This window comes from Ambystoma mexicanum, chromosome 2p (genome assembly GCF_040938575.1).
Source record: "Ambystoma mexicanum isolate Mex_15411 chromosome 2p, UKY_AmexF1_1, whole genome shotgun sequence".
Taxonomy (NCBI): domain Eukaryota; kingdom Metazoa; phylum Chordata; class Amphibia; order Caudata; family Ambystomatidae; genus Ambystoma; species Ambystoma mexicanum.
In genome coordinates this window covers 778582922-778596784 of record NC_090923.1, presented here as the reverse complement: position 1 = coordinate 778596784, position 13863 = coordinate 778582922, and the positions used below count along the sequence as shown (strand labels likewise).

The window sequence follows — 13863 nt, the reverse complement described above, 5'->3', positions numbered from 1 at the left end:
TCAAAGTCACCCAGCATATCCTTTGCTTGGCCTAACTAAAAAATGAGCTCAAACACAGCCACCACAGTTCCATAGTAACTATTAACCACCAAACTCCAACTGTAGTAAAAAGGAAGACAGCTTCATCATTCACTTACAGTACAGTGCCTGATGGTCCTCTGAGGAGTGGGCATGCCATTAGGTAATATTACCACTTTTAAGGAAGCTGTATAGATTCAAGAAGGGTAGTAGAATATGTAGAATATGGAACCCACTCCACTGCCCACTATGCTTTGTGCTTTACCTATTGATTGTGACATCATTTTGTGAAATCAAGCAGTTCTTACTCATGCCATAATTGAAGTGCAGCTGTATGCCATGCAAAGTGCAAAATTACTTACCACTGACATCCCAACCACAGCTAATCGCAAAGAAGTGAATCTCCAGCAACATAGATTAGTTATTGGCTAAACAGAGTCATACTGCAATAATAACCACACAAGCAAATAGACCCAGAGAGGGTTGATTAAAGGCTCAGCAGTGATGTTTAGCGTTCTAACAGGGGACAAGGTTCAACATGCATGTGTGACACACCACTACTTAAAAGGATATACAATCAACAATATACACTTTAACTTTAAAACATTCAGCTCTCGAGGGAGTTACAAGAAACACACAGGTTTATATCCAACGATGGGTTTCTATTTACAGACATCTTTATCCGTTTAATTCCCTTATTTAACTGATGATTAACGAATATGAAGATCGGGCATAACATGCATGCAGCGATTTTCCTGATCGTTGCTAGCGCGGTATCACTGAGAACTGATAAGGGCATGGGACCTTCCCCAAACCATTCTCTGATGCTGTGAGATCAATTTCTGCTGGTCTAATTAGAGACTTCAAGGTGAAGTTTTGCAGGATGGTGACAAACATCAAAAATAGCTCCATGCGGGCCAGACTCTCTCCAAGGCATATTCTCTTTCCTAGAAGAATGAAAACAAGAACATTTACATTGAAAAAGCATTTTGCAAAATCACCGTTCTTGTAAAGCATGTGTTTTGACTTTCCAATCAAAGCCTTGCTCCAGTCATTTAACTTTATCAAGCAATGTTAACTTAAACAAATAATTTACTGTTAATAATTAAGACTACCACAGCATGCTATGTTAAATGAATTATGTATAGGTAATGATAACAGATGACATAGTTACACCATCTAAAAGGGCTCATTTTACCAGCCTCTGAATAAGGTCTGCACAAATACCTTGAAAAAGGACCCATGGTAGCAGACACATCATTAAGAGAAGATTAGCCACTGAATCACCAAAGGCGCGGGTCCTTGGTTGCTGACAAGTCACAGATGAACCCACAATGATATGTGGTGGGCTTCTAGGTCTTGCTCTATGATTAATTGTTCAAATCAGAGTTTACAATCTCATGCTTAATAACAGGTATATTCATCGGGATCGTCTAGCCAATAAGTGCCATCTGCAGTGAATTTGTTTAGTTTAGTTTAGTTTATTTATTTATAGAGTGCACCAAACCCTGAGGTATCGGGGCGCTTCTACTTGAACATAAAAACAGTTGTTACAAAGACAAAATATATGGCAGTTGACTTGTGTTACATATCAAGTACACATGCCAGAGAGATGCACATGATACTATTACAGTAAAATACAGAGTACTGATAAAGGATAATGTGATTTGGTGTTAGTGTTAAAGTGATACGTCTAACAAAAGCATGATGATACAGAACTAGTCATTTAGTCAGATGATTTAGTCAGACAATTAGTAAGTTTTGGATTTAGTTTTGCTGTGCGAAGATCCAAAAGGATGGTTCAGCTCTAAGTGCTGTAGGCAGGGAGTTACAGAGCTTGGCTGCTAGCACCGGGAAAATGGACCCTCCCGATTTTTGTATTTTATATTTAGGAACGGTGAGGCAGTGTAAGTAATTTGTCCTAGTAGGTATGGAAGATTGATTCCTGATGAATTTATCAACTAGGAATTTTGGAGCAGTGTTAGAGAGGTATTTGCACGGTATTACTAGGGTTCTAAGGGTAATTCTATCTTGCACTGGAAGCCACTCTGTGTCAAGTCTTATTTCTGAGACATGGTTATTTCTTGGTATGCTAAGGGCAGATCTAAGTGCATTATTTTGGAGCATGTGTAATTTATTTATGTTGCATTTGTTGGAACCTAGATATAGGGTATTACAATAGTCCAGCATGGATATGATCATAGCTCTGCAGCTGTTGGTAGACAGAAATGGTTTGCAAGCTTTATTCAGCTTAGAAGTGTAAGCTGTTGCTGAGGGAGTTGCAGTGACATACCTTGTGAGGGAGAGGGTTGAGTATAGGTAGATGCCAAGGGTTTTGACCTCGCTGGAGACTTTGATTTGGTTGAAAACATTGTAATCAGGGTCAAGCTTGTTTAGAAGAGATTGAGAGCCTATAAGAAGTAGCTCAGTCTTGTCATCATTCAGGCAGAGGCCATGGGTAGCAATCCATGCCTGAATGTGAAGTGATTTTGTTCAATGTTTTCGTATCTTTGTCATAGCAACCCATAAGAGTGATGAGGACCTGGGTGTCATCTGCATAGTTGGTTTAGGTGACATCCAGGTCGTCCAAGTGGTCGAGTAGGAGCTTCATAAAGATATTGTATAGCATGGGGGAGACACCGGAGCCCTGAGGGACTCAGCAGAGGATATGAACTGGTTTGGCTGAGTCAGTAGTAACAAATAAACCTCATAGTCCTATTTGCTGAGAAGGATTGATTCCAGGCTGCACCGTTTGGGGAGAAAGAGGCTGCCATAGTCAAATGTTTGGTGAGGGTTGCGTGGTCAACCAAGTCAAATGCTGCTGAGAGGTCGAGCAGAAGGAGGATGGCCAGTATTCCTCTATCTTTAGATTCATCCATTTGGATTTTTAGATCGAGGAGGGCCGTCTCAGTGCCATGTCTAGGCCTGAACCCTGTTTGATGCAGGCCTAGGAGGTTGTTGTCTTCAAGGTGCTTTTGTATTTGGAGATACACTGCTCAATCAAGGATTTCAGGAGGAATGGTAAAGTAGTTATAGGTCTGTAGTTGGACAGGGTATTAGGATCAAGGTTAGGTATTTGAGGAGTGGCATGACCCAAGCCTCCTTGAGATTGTTTGGGACTATGCTGGTTTCAAAGGATGCGTTAATCAGGGAAGTAATGAATGGAGCGAGTTCCTTTGCTCCTTCCTTTATGACAGTAGCTGGGCAAGTGTCCCCCTGCCATCTAGAAGGTTTTAGACTAGCTATTAGAGTCTTCTACCTCCTTAGAGGAGACCGGGGAGAAATTAAAAGGGTGGTCCAGTCTAGGTGGTGGGTCATGAGGCTTGCTGATGTTAGTGCTCAGGGTCAGACTTTGCTTTTTGGCTTCTATTTTGGATTGCAGCAAAAGGGCTTTTTGGATATTAGCGCACCAAGAGGCACCTTTGGAACAGGAATCTATGGGTGGAACAGGAATCTCCAACTCCCTGAGTATGGCGAAGAGCTCCTTTGTGCCTGATTTAGCATTTTGTATTCTGTTATTATAGGTCTCTCTTTTGGTTTTTAATTTGTCGAGTCAGTCTGAATGACATGATCTTTATCACCGCTACCTCTAGAGTCTTCCCTCTACCTTAAGGAGTGTCCATCGCCCCGTGCAACAGCAGCTGTGGTAGGAGTAGGGGTAAGGAAAATCATGTACCTGTCACTGTGCAACAGTAAAGAGAGCAGGCAACAACCCCTGCAGTAGGCAGCTGCTCTCAATTGCCAACAGAGGAGAGGTTTACCAATGTTACATATATTTGTATTAACAGTCCACTCGTCACACCATCTGGAAACCCTTCATATGTGTATTAAAAGACATGTACCATTCATAACATATCGATACACAATGTATTTAGATAGATGCATCATTCCTTAAATTCATGTTCAAATATTTATCACTCAGTAATGAACACTCAAAGAATGCTTCTTACACTCTCCTGTAACAAGTACATCTTTTAACTATGGGAAATGTGTAACAAAGAAACATTACCATTGTTATCATCACTATAAACAACACACTTAAAAATGTAACACATCATTATTTGAAAAGCTGAACCATTGTCATTGCCTCTACCCCAAATCAAAACTAAGACTGATCAACCTTCTCCAAGGAATCAGTCACCTTAAAAACCAACTATCTGCCTCACCAGGTTGTGATAGTCAACCTCACAAATCATGCTAGGCAATCTAGCATCTGCCTCACCAAATCATGAAAGGCAAACTCATAGGGACTTCTGTCTCAATCAATACTTCAATACCTTTCTCAATGCGATATCAAATGAAGGGCAAAACAAACAACCTCAAACTCAATAACTGCAGAGGATAGAGAGATGAGGACTGGACAGGATTGGATGCATAGAACATTTCACAAATCAGGAAAAAATTGAAAAATTTAAAAAAATGTGAATAATTAGAAAACATTATAAAAAGCAACCTATTACTGCACTATGAGCCTTTCATAATAAATGCATCAAATAGGATAAAATGCTTACCGGTGTGAGCATATAGCCAATCCAGAATGAAAAGCTTTCGGGGGTCAGGGGGTGGGTAGCAAATCCCTTTCCCCAAGCAGCTCAAAAAGAATTCAAGTTCTTTTAAATAATGTTTCAAAATAGCCAGAATCCAGCTTGGCAGTTCAAAAAGAATTAGGAGGGAGTTGACCCATCCCATCTGGAAAGCCTCACTACTAAATAGTGAGGTCTTCATATTGCCAAAAATATCCATACTACTGTTAAACTTAACGCGCAGCCCTCAACATTCCCAGACGAGAACATATCCCGCTACTAGGAAAGCCTGCAAATGGCTATCCATACGCCAGAAAATTGACTTAAAAACCATCTGCCTCACGTACAAGTCCCTCAATCATCTAGCACCACCATATCTAGTTAACAAATTCACCTTGAAACCTGCTATCAGATCCACCAGATCCTCCAATACTCTATGCTTGACAGTGCCCAGATTCCACCAAATAAGAGCTGAAGGGGCAAGCTTCACAGTACTTGCCCCCCAACTCTGGAACACCCTACCTCTAAACATCAAAACTATCGAGTTCTTCCAGATCTTCAGGAAGAAGGTCATCAGCTGGCTCCTAAACAAAGAGTAGCCCCACTAACACCAGACCTTTACACCCCCTGTGCGGCAACTGGTTTATGGACTGTATTTATATTGTAAATTGTATATTGTGTGTATTGTATGTGTATTGGATATTGATAACTGTATGTACATGTATGTATTATAAGCATGTACGAAGTATGCAACACAAAGATACTTCTCAACGCTATAACTGTATTCTTAAGCAGCCTCCTACCCCAGGGCTTGGAGCGCTATACAAATAAAATAAACAAACAAACAAACACTAATTTCATTTTAGAGAAGGTTACCAAGATGATTTCTGGTTTGACTCCACTCTTTTTGTCATGGTGGGAATGTCTTGACTCTATAAAAATGATGATTAGCCCTACAGTATTTTATTTTCTATCAATGATACCCATAGGTTTTCATGTCAACTTCTTCATAAAACTGGACTCATTACTTCTTAAATTTATTTGGAATAAAAAAACTCCAAGAATTGCCATCAATGAACTAAGAATTTGTAAACATGCTGGTGGAGTAACATTTCCCAACTTTCAATTGTATTATAAAGCCTTTATATTGAAGCATACTTGGAAAAATATTGAGGCTAATAATATTGTCCCTCTCTCTCGTTCTAATTTTCTACTCTCTTCCACTTTGCCTAAAATCACTTCTTACCCTTCATTACATTTATTTAAATCCATTTGAGGTAAGTTACCTGCAAGGCTTTCTTTTCAGTGGATATGGACAGCATTCATTTGGGTTTAATAAGTCCTTCCAATCAAATCAAATTTTAACAACTTTAACAGATGGTACTCATCAGGTGTCAAGCTTATTAAACATATATTCCATAACTTTATAGAAATATCTTTCGAATAGCTTAATCACCAATATCTTTTCCCTGAAACTGATTACCTTTTTCATCAAACAAAATCACTAAATACATTGATTCAACAGGCCCCATCATCTCTTTTAGCTTTATTAATCTATAAACCCTCCATCAAAGTGGCCAAATGGTATACCTTCTTAAATGACAATTCATCTAGCAATTTAATTAGCTCCAATATCACTAGGCAATCCGAAGTAGAATGGAACTTCCAACCCTCTCCAGACACGTGTTCCGAAATCTGGAAATGATACTATTCCACATCTGCGGCAGCTAATTTAACTCAAACAACTATTTTATCCTACACCGTGCATTTCTGACCCCTTCAAGAATTGCAAAAATTGGTACTAACTTGCACAACAATTGTTGGTCCTGCCACATGCCGACTTCCTTCATTTAATATATAACTGCACATTTGTACATTCCTTTTGGACAAAAGTTTGGCTATGTGTACAAAAGATTTTTTCAGTTTCGAGAGCCATTGGGCCTCATCACAACTTGGGCGGTAACGGTAACGCTATTAGCACGGGCGGTATTAGCTCTACCGCCGAACTCCCCGGCGCTAATAGCGCCGGATCACGAGTTCGGCAGTAATGTAAGTCCCCATTCCCCACTGAGCCCATTCGGGAATGCCCCATTCCCCACTGAGCCCATTCGGGAATGCCCCATTAACCATTGGGCTCAATGGGGAATCTTCGCGCTAATACCGCCGGCGGATTTCACGCCGGCGGTAATAGCGCGCATTTTCAGCGGATTTCCCCCAGGCTCAGAGCTGGGGCGAAATCCGCCAAAGCCCTGATTCGGCGGACCCTTAAATCCGGTGGTAATAGCGCTACCGCCGGATTTAAGGGTTACCGCCGAAGCCGTGATGAGGCCCATTGTCACAATGCAATCCTATGATTGGAACTATTGTCAAACCATATTTACAATCAATTGAATCACCTTCTTTATATAATTTGTTTATCACATTTCATAATATTACTTCCAATTGGAAAGACTTCTCCAGATTGTATTTCTCTGCTTGGTGGAATTTCATCTGCTCTACTCATCGTATTGAAAAATGCCATGCCTATTTTTCTAATTCTAAGCAAACATTCAATAAGTAATGGAATGTCTTCATGTTATACCTTAATAATAGTGAACAGCATTGCTGTGGATGGTTCCTGCTGGGAACGATTACTCCTTCAACTATCTTTCCTATCGTCTTCCGTATATGTCTTGTTTGTCTCCCTTGTGTGTCCTTGTATATCACATAATATTAATTTGCCATTACTGCTATTTTGTATATGTAAAACAGTGCAGCCAATATTAATTGTTCCTTTAATTATTAATTGGTTGAATGTTGTTCCTGTGTCTCTTGTCACATTTTCTGTATCTACGTAACATGATTAATAATAAAAATTATTAAACGAAAATAAATCCAGAAAATAAATTATCAGGGAGTTGACCCGTCCCATCTGGAAAAACTCACTGTTCTTCCTCTCCTTCCAGTCATCTGCCTCTTGGTCTTGCTTTTCCGCTACCCAAACAGCCGTGTGCAAGGGCCAAGCGTTCACTATTTATACCTTTTTGGGCAGTCCCTATTCCACGCCTAGAATCACCAATATTGAACCAGCACTGAACATTGTATTAAACAAAAATATCAAGGACATTCAGCACTAGGAATTATCCCAACAAAAGTGTTCAGTGAACAACACTTTTCTTGTGTAAATATTAGCCATGGACAATCGTTCAACACAAGGCTATTGAAACAAAAAACGTATTGTACTGTACAATAATATTGCAACATGCAAAACTAAATTTCACAGGTTGCATTTCACTAAATATGACAGTGTTTTTATTGGACTATGCATTTAGGAAGAACGTCTGGTCTGCGGCTCAGACCACATGCCATTTTAAGCATGACTAATATGGGCAGACATGGGGAAAACATGTAATGTATTTGTGCTTCCATTTAGAGGCCACACATCCCCCAAACAAAATGTTTCCCTTATACAACACTCCACTCATTCCAAGTTCCTTCATGTGTAATATACTCTATGAGGAAATGAGGGAGGGTGATACACAGGGCAGACTAACGATTGGAGGGTCATTGGCATTTTGGAGTATTGGGAGAATCCTTTTGCTGAGTTTAGAGGTGTCATTTTTGTTAGTTTTGGTCCCTTTTGTAGTACCTTCCTGTTTAGTGTGTTGGAAGACATTCTGTTCTGCTTTGTTTCATCTTGTACTTTTCTCCTTTTGTGTTCAATTCTAAAAGCTATAAAACCCCAAACAGTTCCACAGAGCTATTTGCTTCTCCACATAAAAATACATTTGATCCTCTTTGTTGTGTGCAGTGTTATTGCATGGTACGTATTGGATTGCAGTATTTGCAATTGTAAATTGTAGGTTATAGATTGGGGTGGTTTTAAGTTCTGTTTGTTCATTTGTTTGTAGACTTGTAGTTGTGCTGGTTCTCACATACTTGTGGGCCCTAAGATTAACACATATTCATATTTCTCAGTGTTTGTGATGTCATGGCATGCCTGCAAAACTAAAACTGAAAAGGGACAATGCCTGGGAAGGAGAAGAAGCTGCATTTCACCTTACAGGGGAAATAGGAGTTCCCTTGATTGATAAGAGGGAGAACCTCTGTGCTTTTTGTGGGCACTGTGTCATTCTTCTGGGACACAGGCCCGCATTGATCCTCTGAGTGGAGAAGGCTGAGGCATTGTGGGAAACATCAGCAGTGGGAGACAGGGTGTAGACATTAGACAAGGTCCCAATAGAGAAAGGCAGAAAGGTGGGGAGGTAAGGCCTCATGCTGATGCACCTATTGATGCATTGGAAGAGCAGGTAGACATATATTTCATTTAAGATCACGGGGTTCTAGCACCCTGGAGGGAGTTTTTGGTTTGGATCCTAAATAGGTGGGCAGCATAGAGGAGAACCTTGCCTCCATCCAACAGGGTGAGGGTGATGCTGTGGATGAGGGAAATAACTGTCTAGGGGGTTCAGGTAGGAGACCAGTCTGTGATAGTGCTGCAGCAGAAGGTAGGGTATCTCAAGGGGAGGAGTTGTGGCAGGTACAGGAAGAGGCAGAGATGGAATAGTATATTTGTGCTGTGCTGGAGGTGAAAAACCAAGAGTAGTCCTGGTGATCAGTGACATTGATATCCCCTACACATCCCATTGGGTCCTGGTCTTGTGACTATGTTGACCTGCCCATAGTGAAGATCCTCAGAGGAGAAGGGCTTGAGGTTTATTCATGATGGAACGATATGAAAAAAATTATTAAGCTGGGCACAAGTCACGTGGCATGAAGGTCTGTGGCTTGGAGTCTTTAATTATATGGAATCTGTTGTGCCATTGGCACAGGAGGTTTCCCCACGTACATGCCTCAGAGAAGGGTGACCATGCAGCAAACACCACGTCACCTCCAGTGGTAGAAAGGAGGAGGGTCCAAGCATGTCCCAGGGCTGGGAGGAAGCATCGCTAAAGCATTTGACATGCCTTGGTAACATCCCTGCCAATTCAGCTGACAACTGGCATCAATATGGCTAGCAACTGTGGCCAGTGACAGGATATTCTGGCGGTGATGCCCCACAAACTGTTGGGGGTGATTGGTGGTGATGTCATACCACCAACATTACATATCTTGGTGTGCTCTCATCAAAAGCGAGACACTAGTGTGATTCATGAAAGGGCTGCTCCTAGACTCATAACATCTATACATAAGAAGGCTTTGCATTGATTAACCCCAGGTGATTGGTCAAACTACAAACAATACAATTGTATTCATTCATTTTTTTAAACAGGGTGCACTCATTTTTACAATAATTTAAAATGGCTGTGATTTCATTAAATACAAAAGTGACAAGTGCAAACAAATAAACAACACTTATAGACAATATTATACCTCTGACTCCCTAGATTTCAATATGATTTACAAATTAACACGAAAACATCAAACATATTATGATTTAATTTCAACTTGGTCTGATCAAGTTTAAAAACAATTTAATTTCAGTGAGGAAAACTGATGCAGTTTTGAAACAAATTTAGTGCTTGCAATTCTATGACAATTATTTTGTAGAAATTGTGTGTTATTACTTTCATCAAACACTCGTTCATGATGATCACATTGATGTTAAACAGCATATCCGAACAAGTTTCTTTCCTTATCACAAAACAGCTATACTTGCTATATTTCAAAAAAAGAACATGGCATGATAACCTGTTCTGAGGTGAGAGTTTGCAGAACACGCTTTTTGCTCACTGTGTCTTTCACAGATGGGAAATATCCATTTGCATATCAGTCTTTGTCCCGCCCTCATGGGCAGTCCAGCACCGAAATGCTATGGCAATTCCTCTCTGAACAAGAGTACCAAAAGCAACCCCATACACGTGTTTCAGCCTTGTTGGGCCTCATCAGTGAGGTGAAGCTTTGCCTCTATGAGCACAGTGAGCAGGGAGTCCACGTCTGGTTGCCCCCAGGTAACTCAGGGTGACCAACCCCAAGTTCCTTACAAATATTTCAAAAAAGGTAGCTGGCGCTCCTCTCCAGAAAAAACATGGCATGATAACCTGTTCTGAGGTGAGGGTTTGCAGCACACACGTTTTGCTCACTGTGCCTTTCACAGATGGGAAATATTCATTTGCATATCAGTCTTTGTCCCGCCCACATGGGCAGTCCAGCACCGAAATGCTATGGCAATTCCTTTCTGAACAACAGTACCTAAAGCAACCCCATACACGTGTTTCAGCCTTGTTGGGCCTCATCAGTGACGTGAAGCTTTGCCTCTCTGAGCACAGTGAGCTGGGACAGGTTATCATGACATGTTCTTTTCTGGAGAGGAGCGCCAGCTACCTTTTTTGATATACTTGCTATATGTTGTTTAATAGGTGGTTGGTTAAGGCGAGAGGACGCTCATACGTCAATTGATGAGACCGAAGAATTCAATGACCACAAGGAAATATTTAAATGTAGGTGATAACCAATCTAACACATTATATATTTCCAAGTGTAAAAGTGAAATCAGTTTTGTCAGTTATGATTGGAAAGTTGTACCTACCTTGTGTCCCCTGAAGAAGTTCCATAGAATAGTTGTTGTCTGATAAGGAGCTAAACATGTTGGGATATGCTGTTTTATATCAAATTGTCTGCTGTTAGTCCACGTTCTCCTTATATACTAATACAGCAAGACACACAGACTGTGTTAAGTTTGTCTGATGCTGGCTAAAAAGAAACTGCCTTAGAAACATTCGGGTCATGGACTGCCTCAATATTGGAGAGGGTGTGGGTACAGATCAATCCCCAGAACACCAAATAGGGCAGACCCAGGTTGATCCTAAGTCATTGGTAAACAAAATAAAAATGTATTTCCCAATAGCAGTCACAGAGAATACTAGCAAGTCTCCATTCGTAGAAGCAGGCAGCCTGCAAGTCTCCATCCAATACACAATTACATATGGCCCCATTGACAACAATGTGTTGCTAAATCTCTATTATTCTCTACAAAAGGAATGTAGCATGGTAATTACACATGCTGTCCGATACCTGCTCCTGAGGGTGGGGCTGAGGAAGTACAGAGAGACATCTCGAGCCTCTCGGCTACCCCAGGGCTGTTCAATGAGAAGGTAGATGATACCTCTGTTAATTATTTTTTTCAATGTTTATTGGTTATCAAATTTACCTTTTACATTTTGTACAAAATTTAAAAAAAACATTTCATACAAACCTGATAACAGATTACATTCATTATTTAGAAAAAAAAAACTAAAGAAAGACTTCAACATTCAATCTTCCAATTTTCAAAGCCCTAAAAACATTACAATTTTAGAAACAACAGATGTCAGAGATATAGATAAGCAACTATTCCATATAGTCTCTAAACTAAAACCATCTAGACCAAACCAATTTTTCCCAAAAATATTAAGATGCAAACCCTGTAAATTAGGACAGTACAATAAAATATGTTTCAATGTTTCCTCTGAGTCATTCATGTGACAACATCTACAACCTAACATCAGGTACTCTGCCTGACCATACTTTCTTAGAATTTCTTTTATGTGTATAAGATTCCACCTAAATCTCAAAAAGGATTGACACACATCTCTATCAGTATAAATCGTGTGGAAGGGAGCCACTACAACTCTTCTCTTATGATAACCTTGCAAGTGTGACAATGCTGTGTATTGGTGGAGTCCCCCCAGGGTCAATATCCAGTCCAAGCCATGCAAGCTTTTCTTCACCTTGCAGGGATTACTGTTCAATTCTAGAAGGTCAGAGCCACATTTATTTCATAGGTCAGTACAAGACTGAGCCAGTTCAGTCAGTATTTGTGATCCACTTTCAATAGTAATTTTTTTTTTGATCCTCAAAGAGTGAATCCTTCAATGGGAGTTGAATTTTATGATATAATGTTAAATACCTCCATTGAGCAATTGACTTCATTGACACAATACCTAGTTCATATCTTATTACTTTATGTGGAAAGGAGTTTGGTACACAAAGAATTCTCCGCCACATCCTGGCCTCTAAAAAAGATGTATGATCTATTAGAGCCAGATCATACATTTCTATCCCATATAGTAATTTTGGCACACATTTTGCTTCATAATATCTTATCGTAGGCAGGATGGATAATTTCCCAAATCTGGAGTCCACTCTACATAATTGATTGGTCAGCTTATTTGTTTTCCCAAGAAGCCGAGACCAGATCAATTGTTTGTCTTTATTTGCTGTGATAAGGAAGCTCAGATATTGCAGAGAGCTCTGTGCCCAAATGCCATGTCTACATTTTCCTTTTCCTACAAGGAGCCATGATAATCACCTTGGTTTTAGAGGGAGTAATGGCTTACGAATACAATTTAGCAAAATTCTGAGATGCTGCAATCCCTTGGGGGGGTCCTGTCAAATATCAGATAATCATTTGCATATGCAAGACAAAGTTGATGCAGATCATGGAATTTCAGAGTTATCAAGGCTTTAGGCTGGAGGTACCCATCAATGTCTGCCATGTATATGTTAAACAGGCAGGGGCAAAAACGCACCCCTGTCTGACTCCCCTAAATGCTGGTACTGGCCGTGACAATAAGCCATGCTGGTTTAAAGAAACCTCAATAGTGCAGTACTCATAAAGGCCACATACCAACCTCAGCAAACCCAAACTGTTTGATGTTAATATTGCAGTTAATATCTTGGCGGATAGTGCGACTACTGACAGAGGCCATAAGGCAACCATACAGTTCGCACTAAAACCCTCCGTCAAGATACATGAAATGGTACTGTTATATACGGACATGTTATGCAACACTGAAATGTGCTACCTTCAGTTGATGGACCCATTGAGACTAATTGACCCACCAATTTCGTGTGAAAGACAGGGGGGTATTGTGTCAGGGGTCACTTCAAAAAACTCGCCAAAATATTACAAAAGTAGTCAAACAGGAGTGTACACCGTCCAAGAAGTAACACCATTTTATTCAGGGCCCAAGACGCAGCTGGGACAGAAAATTCAAACAGATTGCGGAACAGAACTGCATGAAAAGGCACTGTCAAAGAAATGCTCCTAAATCTAGAACAAATCAGTATTCGTGATTGGGCAACATGAAAAAATCTCAGCACACGGGGCTGATTTGTGTTTGCACTTTGAAATCTTGTAGAAAAGCATACATTATGTTCAACAATGGGGTCTACAAACCTTCCCAAACTCCCTCAATTAAAACATGTGACATCACAACCCCCCAATTCCCACAGCACAAAGTTCATTCATTCATTGAAACATTTGAGATGACCAGTGGAACTTTACTCATCTGCCGTGGTCGCCTCATCTCTGTTCACATGAGAAGAGCTTACCACCATGTCACCGCCAGAGCCTTGAACC

At 40.4% G+C, this 13863-nt stretch overlaps 1 protein-coding gene across 1 annotated transcript in view; it reads right to left on the bottom strand.

Moving 5' to 3' along the window:
* Window positions 1-783: 783 nt before the first annotated feature.
* Window positions 784-13863, bottom strand: part of LOC138566785 (cytochrome P450 2F2-like) — a 541781-nt gene continuing 528701 nt past the window's right edge. Inside the window, exon 9 of the mRNA XM_069644435.1 lies at window positions 784-965. Coding sequence (XP_069500536.1) covers window positions 784-965 — 182 coding nt within the window. The remainder of the gene's footprint in view (window positions 966-13863) is intronic.